The 8,003-nt window shown below is 42.5% G+C and overlaps 1 protein-coding gene across 1 annotated transcript in view; it reads left to right on the plus strand.

Moving 5' to 3' along the window:
- Window positions 1–642: 642 nt before the first annotated feature.
- Window positions 643–8,003, plus strand: part of GLO1 (glyoxalase I) — a 19,506-nt gene continuing 12,145 nt past the window's right edge. The window contains exons 1-3 of the mRNA XM_019527331.1: window positions 643–781; window positions 2,984–3,066; window positions 5,464–5,604. Coding sequence (XP_019382876.1) covers window positions 701–781; window positions 2,984–3,066; window positions 5,464–5,604 — 305 coding nt within the window. The 5' untranslated portion in view covers window positions 643–700. The remainder of the gene's footprint in view (window positions 782–2,983; window positions 3,067–5,463; window positions 5,605–8,003) is intronic.

Here is an 8,003-nt window from a genome sequence, read left to right on the forward strand (position 1 = left end):
GCTGAGGGTTTCCAACACTTGTGTGATCCTCTTTTAGGAGAAAGTTAAACACAGATTAATTTATCATATATGTAATGGGCAATGTATAACTTGTGATTTCTTGCACTCCCTGATATCGGCTAAACTGCAAATGCTTTAGGACCACTGGAAGTAGTCCTATAGCAATCAATGGCACTTAAGCATACGAGTAAATGTTTGCAGAATTATTGTGCTTGTATGCCAAGCAGAATGAGTGATCTCGAAACGGCATGTTTTGTAAAGATCATGACAGACCAAGTTGGTCTAATAAAAGATAACAGATTCACGCAAAGAATCTTGTCTGTCTACGTCCTTAGACCGACAGGGCTACAACCTGCACCCCGGAAAGATAATTTTTTGCGTTTTTTTTGTAATGCACAGATGGAAACGTAAGACACTGGAGTTTAGATCTTTTTTGATTTGGAAATCTCTCATTGAAAAGTATGCATTAAAATATACGCGCATACTGAGCCCGCGGCTTAACATTGCACAATGGGAGGGGCCGCAGTGGAGGACTGGTCCTGCCCCTGGAACTCTGAATCACCCAGGCGCGACCTCATTTGCATAGTCGGAGACGATTGGTTCCGACGCGTTCTGCGTCTCTGCAGCGGCCGGCGCTGGGGCTGTTTCCTTGGGCAAGGCGCAGGCCGGGGTCTCTCGCTTTCCGCGCCGCGCTTCCAACATGTCCGAGGCGCCGGAGCCCCGGGGCCTCCCCGATGAAGCAGCTTACAGTGCCTGCTCCGACCCGGATCCCAGCACCAAGGTGAGAAGGGGCCAAGCGCGCAGTCAGTGCATTGGGCGCGGGCGGGGTGGCTGCCCCTCTCTCTCCGCCCCGGGCTGCGGGGAAGGGGAGCTGGCCCAATGCTCACAGACCACAGAGCCACCTCCCCGGGGCCTCGCGGAGAGGCCGGTGCAATACTAGGGAAGCTAGGCTGGGTGCAGAGTTGTATTTACCAAGCGTGTGTTAGGGCAAGACCCTAGGGGACTGCCCATTATTTTTCCCCAATAGTCGGCTTGACTCTTTTCCCTCTTTCCCCCCTTTGGCGTTCAGATCACTTAACTTTGCACACTGCTTTCTGCTGGCCTTTCATTGCATTTCCTAGATCAGCGTTTCTCAGCCCGTGGGTTGGAACACAAAAGCAGGTTGTGAGAATATGTGTGAGGGATGGTAACACACTTTAAAAATGGATTCTCCTTTAAAGGAGAAAAGCGTGGGAAACCAGGGCTTTTCCCTTGCAGACTGGCAGAGCTCTTGCTTGCCAGGGGCTGCCTGGGGCCCCCCTGCCCCACACACTGAGGGGCTGATGCCTGGGGGTGAGTGGCAGCTGGTTGGGAGCAATAGACACTGGGTTGGGACTGGACATCGATGTTTATAAATGGGTCCTGGTGCAAAAAAGGTTGAGAACCAGTAGACTAGAGTGAATTCCAGTTGACAAAAGCTTTTGCTTTCTCTAGATATGACTTAGCTAGTGCCCCTCTACCCTGCCTTCTTCCTGGCTTCAGTCTCGCAGGGCTCCTATACGTATGCAGGGAGTCTGCTCCAACGTGCTGGAATTCCTGCATGTTGAGTCTGCCAGAGTGTGGAAATTACTGTGCTCCGGCAGACTCCAACATCACGTATATCAGCGTCCCTGAACTGAAAAATGGCGGTGGGGTGCTTTAAATTAAAACTCATCCAACAAGCTTTAGTTCAGAGTGCCACACCGCCATTTTTTCAATGTGTGGATGCTGACCCACATGAGGCTTGGGGCACTCTTAATTAGCACAGCCCCCCATGCCCCCTTTGGAGCATGTCTGGGACACCTGCACCAGACTCCACAGAAGTATGATTTTTTTTAAAATTTTTTTTGACACATTCTTAATGCAAAAATTGTGCTTTTTCTGTGTATTATTTGATTGTATTGGCAATTTTTTACAATTTTTGACTGACATTTGACCAGTTGGTTGACCAAATTTTATTTGATGGATCAAATACCCAACCCTGTTATGAAGATGATTAAAAATACTGGCCCTCCTTATGTATATCCAGCTTACCAAGAGGATGAAGGGGCAAAATCTAGGACAGTTTCTAACCCAAACAGGTCCATATGAAGCTCTACTGAGTAAAGGAATGGAAATGCATGTGGCATGGTTAAGCTCAGACGTGCTTAACCTTTGGCCCATGGGCCAAATGTGACCCATGAAGCCATTGCATCTGGTCTGTGGGGCTGCCCATGGGTCAAGAAATTCGACAGCGGGGGAGTGGTGGCCATTAATATAGCCACCTTCCCCTTGCCAAATTCCCAACCTTCAAGCCCCATAAGCCCAAATGGAGCCAGGTCATGGCCCCTTCTCCTTCGGGGTTGGGTTGAGGCCAGGCTATGCCCCCTCTTCTCTGGGTGTGGGTTGGGGCCAGGCTATGCCACTTTGCCCTCCTGGGCCTGAGTCAAGTTCCTCTCCCCCTGACTCCCTCCCTGGGGCCAGGTGAAGCCCCCTTTCTCTCTCCCCTATAGGATCAGGCTCAGGTCAGGCTGCTCCTCATCCCTCGTATGGCCAGATGGTGCCCGATGCACTGGCCCTGTGCACTGGATCAGAACTACCATCTGGCCTTCAACCAGGCGCAGCTCATCCAGCCCAGGCATAGCTCATCCAGCCGTCATCTAACTTGCTTTTTTTTAATGAAAATGTTAAACAATAAAAACAAACTGTGGCATATTTACCATTAGTAAGGGAAAAACAATTTATATGTAGCACCAATCATTTTTTCCAGTATATTATTCATTAACTATGTGAGCCCTGTTAGTGTTTTAAGGTAATAAACTATCATTTTGTGTACTGTATATGACTCTATAACTTTTGGCTCAACTACTTTTAACAGTATCCTTCTAAATTATTTCCAATAAAAAGTCAACCTCCTGTACTTTATTTGTCATCTTGCTTAATGTGAATTATGGATAAATGTAAAACAAGTATAATTTTTCCGTAGGACTTTCTGATGCAGCAAACCATGTTAAGAATAAAAGATCCTACAAAGTCACTGGATTTTTACACAAGAATTCTTGGAATGACGTGAGTAAAAATTAAAAAGGATAAAATGTTTTGGTTTAGATCGGTGATTCTCAACTAGGATGCTACGAGATCCTTTCAAGGGTGTTGGGTGCTGCTCAGTGCTAGCACATTTCAGTGCACAAACATGATTCTCAAGATAAACCCACAGATTTCAAATAGGAATCCATAGTGTTAGAAGCATTCTCACCTGTTGTGGTGTTTCTGAATTTTTTTGCAACAAAAGAATTGCTCTACTTTTTGAAGTAAAAAAATAAGTGAAAACTAAGAGCTGGTATTTTCTGAGGGATGCCTTGAGCCAAACAAGGGATGCCCTGACCCCATAAAGGTTGAGAACCAGTGGTTTTCAACCTTTTTTTCAATCTGTTTTTCAAGAATCACAAACCTTGGCATTTAAAGCTGGTTACTAGGTATTTCATCATCAACTGTCATGCAGGGAGATGACTTAAAATTTAAGTGGCACACAGTGAAATTAAAACAGTTTTAAATGGAATGTTACACTGGACAAACAGTAAATTGTTGCAGGGCTTTTTGTTGTTAGCTACAGTAATTGCCAAAGCTGACTGATTATATGCTTGCTTGCTTTCACTTCTCTGACAAGGCAGTTAAGTAATCACATTTAAATTGTGAAATCTGCGAACATTTTCTTGGCAATTTAGTCTCGCTGTAATCACAGAACTCTGCCTTAATTATAGGATAAAACAATAAGATGCTCTCTGAAGACTACTAAATGACTTCTAGGGCTGCTCTGTGTTTTTGTCTTCCTATATTCTGAGATGCTAAGAGCTGGTAGTCAGTCAAGCCTGCTGCTTTGGAGAAGGCTATTGGGAGTTGAGTCCCTGACAGAAACTTTGCTTGCATCCACTTTGTTTGAGCTAGTATTCATTTCAAGAACCTTAAAGACTTTAAAACAAAGCTCTGGTAGATTTTAACACTTTGACATGTAAAAAGGGCTCCTCTAAAATTGATAAAGGAAATATTTATGCATAAATGAAGGGCTTCAGAAGCAGTGGGCATAATTTAGAAATTAGCAGTGAATTAATGTTTCTGGATTGGATTTTATGTAAAAAAAAATATTTGTTATGTGGTGTGAAATGGGTTACAACAGAAAATGTGTAAGAGCATAAGAAGTGTCATGTTGGATTAGACTACAAGTTCCATTTCCTAGTGGCAGAGTGGATACTAAAGAGAAGAAAATATATGCAGGACCTTTCTAGATTGATGTTTGCTGCTCGTCTTCCCTTACATCTTCCAGTATTCAGAAGTTTAGAAAATCATAATCTGGAGATTTGTCATCCTAACTGTCATGTTTAATATCCACTGCTGGACCTGTCCTGAATTAATTTGTCCAGTCTAATACAATATTAGATTGGCCTTCTGTATTTTCTTGCATACAACATGGACCATTTTTTATCAAAAGCCAGCTGTTGGAATGGAAATATGGTAACAATAGTTTCTAAGCTTAAGCTTTTGCTGGGTAAAAACAAAAATAATTGGACTTGCCATTGTTCTGCTCCCCATGGATCAGGCACTGCTCCCAAACTGCTGCTACTCAGTTACTTACTACAAGAAAAGATCTTTTTTTCTTTCATTCTGCCTTTCAGAAACAAGGTATATATCTTATTTCAGGGCATGTTGTATGTGAGAAAATACAGTATTCTCTTTAATGCAGTTCGGTGCATCCAATAGTAGCTAATATCAAATACAACTGAGGAAAGTATACAGATTCCTGCAGCTGTTAGTAAAGAAATAAAAATTAGATTAGATTGTGGGAAGGTTTTACTAACTACAGGTATTTAACTACAGGTATTTCTTATGCTATGATCCATAAAGGTTTTATATCCCTTCCATACTTTTGTCTAGCTACTGAAAATGTGAAATTTTTAATTAATCTAAATCCACAATTCTATTTTTACTTCTAATAAATGCTACTATCAATGATATCTTGTGGCTGTCAGTTCCATAGGTTAGTTTTAGTTTGAAAATAAATTCTTCTATCAGTCTTTACTGAGAGTCTTGAGAGGTAAACTTAGGGACACATATGCACAAGGCATTGAAATGTGTACAGAGGGCATTGAATACTAGACGTAGACTACAGATTGTCTACTGGTGTTTATACAGTTGCTAATTTTAAGGTGTTCTTAACTTGGTTTTAACAAGCTAGTTGATTCTTCTCATGTGGTTTAAGGATGTGAGGTGCTGTCAAGAATATTTGTATGCCATACTTCAAAACTCGGCCATTTTTAAGGTATGAGTGAGAAGAATAAAGAAACATGTAGCAGTAACTGTAGAAGGGATCTTAGGGAGAAGCATTTACTTTTTTTTTTAACTGAACTGTAGTTTAGTTGCTTCTTTTAAAAACTCATCAGTAATGATTTCTGTCATATTATTTCTTTCTAGATTGCTTCAAAAATTTGACTTTCCTACAATGAAGTTCTCGCTTTATTTCTTGGCATATGAGGATAAAAATGACATCCCAAAAGATAAAACAGAGAGGACTGCTTGGACCTTCTCTCGGAAGGCTACGCTTGAATTGACGCAGTGAGTATTCACATAAATATTTTTCTGCTCGCCTCTGCTTACTTTTAATAGTCTTTAGTTGCAGCTATGTGTACTCAGCTTTGCACTATGTTATATGTAGAATTTTTGTCTTGCTTTTGATTAGGGGCTGCATGGTAGTATAGAATTACTATATTTTCTTGCATATCTTGCATACCTTTGTGAGAAATTGGGATGCGTCTGTTAAGTAAGGAAGCCATTTGTTTCACTGGACAAGAAGCACTCCTGAAGACACTGTGCATGGCATGCAGCTATCGAGATGGCTGCTGCTTGTCCGCCCTTTTCTAATCTTTAAGAACAAGGCAAGTGATGAATACTTTCCGACTGAATAAAAAATAGTATATAAGTGTGAATGAAAACTTGCCAATTTCCTGGGTTTTTTTTAGAGTGCACTTGCTCTCTTAATATTAGTCTGTCAGTTTAGCATGTAATATTACTATTATACAAGAAAAATTTACTTGGACACACATTTCAGGTTATAACACAACATGACTAGTTCACAACATAACAGTTCTGTGTACTACTGTGTATATTTGACTTGAAAATAAAACATATCCAAAATGTGCTGACAAAGTTGAGTGTTACGCTAAATAAGAAAGACGCCGCAAAGACCCATAATAGTCCACTGCCCTAACTTATTTCAGGTACCATTTCCCTCTCCCCTCACATTCTGTGGAGTATGGTAGATGGCTGACCTATTCAATACACCATAACCCTAACATATGTGAAGAAAGACCCTTAGTCCAGTATCAGAGGTGCATTGTGAACACTAATAAGGAGGGACCTACCCAAACGCAGGTAGCAAATGGGCGATTTCATGGGCTGATTGCAGCACTGGCCCCCACTTTTGTGGGATTATCATGGCAGGGGCCCCCTTGCACCTCTGGTCGAGGGGCCCCAGCAGTCCCTCCCCTTGCCGCAGATTTGACAGATGACCTGAAACCACTGCATAATTACCCTGGTTAAGCCTGCGGGAACCATTAATTGACCCATTATTAAGCAATCTAAACTTCCAATTAAACTCTAAACGGAAATGTCTTATGAAATTAAAGCTATACACACTGAATTGTAACTAATACCATTGTCATACTTTATTAATGATGTTATAAAAAGGAGTTTAGCAATACTCAATGCTAACCATGAGACGGGCAGTCTAGCTGTTAAATGCTAGCATACAGCATCTACCGGCAGTTGCTGTAGACATCCTCTGTCTCTGCAGGATTAACACGTCTGAGATCACACGCTCACCATCCACTGAGTTGGTTGGAATGGTCAGGCAGCATTTTGCCAGGGCATACAGATGTGGAAACCAGTCACAAATAGAGTCCCAAAACAGAGGCACAGGCATCTGGCACTCTTTGACAAAGTTCATGCAAGCGGTATGTTCCTTGTCACATTCTTTTTCCCCATCCAAAGGTTGACTTCAGTAGCTGAGAGTCACAAAACGGAACAGGCATCTGATTGGGGTCCAAAATGCAAACAGCAGTAAAAAAAGGAGGCAGCTGGTTGTCTGAATTGTGGTGGCAGTGATGGGTCGTACCTGTAGTACTTGTTCAGCTTCACAGCTATTGCCTGGAACAGGTCCCTTCTCCACTGGTTTTTATAATGACAGCTTGACAGTTCTTGTGATGCCTTATTTTTGATCCATCTTACAAATCCATCAGCTTATTGTATGCATGGTGGATCAAAGCCTGCTAGGTTGCAAACCACATTAGGAGTTGCATGAACCAGATGGCATTACTGCCACAAACTTCACTTGATCTTGAATGTCTCCCTGTTCCAAGAGATCTCATAGCTTAAGCAAGCAATGTATGCCAGGTTTGATTTCCAGCTTCTCACACACAAACTGCTGGTAGTACTGCATATGCTTGGCATGGTAGTGGGCAGTGCTGAGCCATAAATTCCACCTTGTGAGCTCAGGCTCTGGTGGCAGTGGCGCAGTCACATGTGGCTCCCCACTTTAATTGGTAAGGGACTCCCTGTACTGGAGTTTACAGGATGGTACTTGAAGGCTTTCTTAAAGGAGGACACCAGGCTGTCAGCAGGGAACTGTGTGTACCAGATGTCACTTACTAAAGACAGAATGTGCGCATTGCAGGTGACGTGAACCGCCTTGGGCATCATTCCATGGGGTACATCAGAGAGAGCCTTGCACATATGCGTGGCATTGTGAGATGGAAATGCTGAGATCTTGTTAAATTCTAAGCTGTAGTTGACAACTGCCTTCACTACAGTCTAAGTCGTGGTAGAAAAATTGACAGATACAAGGTGGACTGGCTCTGTTTGAAAAATAGGCAGGTCTTGGTCTATCCAGCTCCCAGGTATGAATAAAATGTGCAGCCCATAGTTATCTTGAGGGTCAGTGGCTTCATCAGCCACAA

This window comes from Gavialis gangeticus, unplaced genomic scaffold (assembly GCF_001723915.1).
Source record: "Gavialis gangeticus isolate Ggan-Ray unplaced genomic scaffold, GavGan_comp1, whole genome shotgun sequence".
Classification (NCBI taxonomy): domain Eukaryota; kingdom Metazoa; phylum Chordata; order Crocodylia; family Gavialidae; genus Gavialis; species Gavialis gangeticus.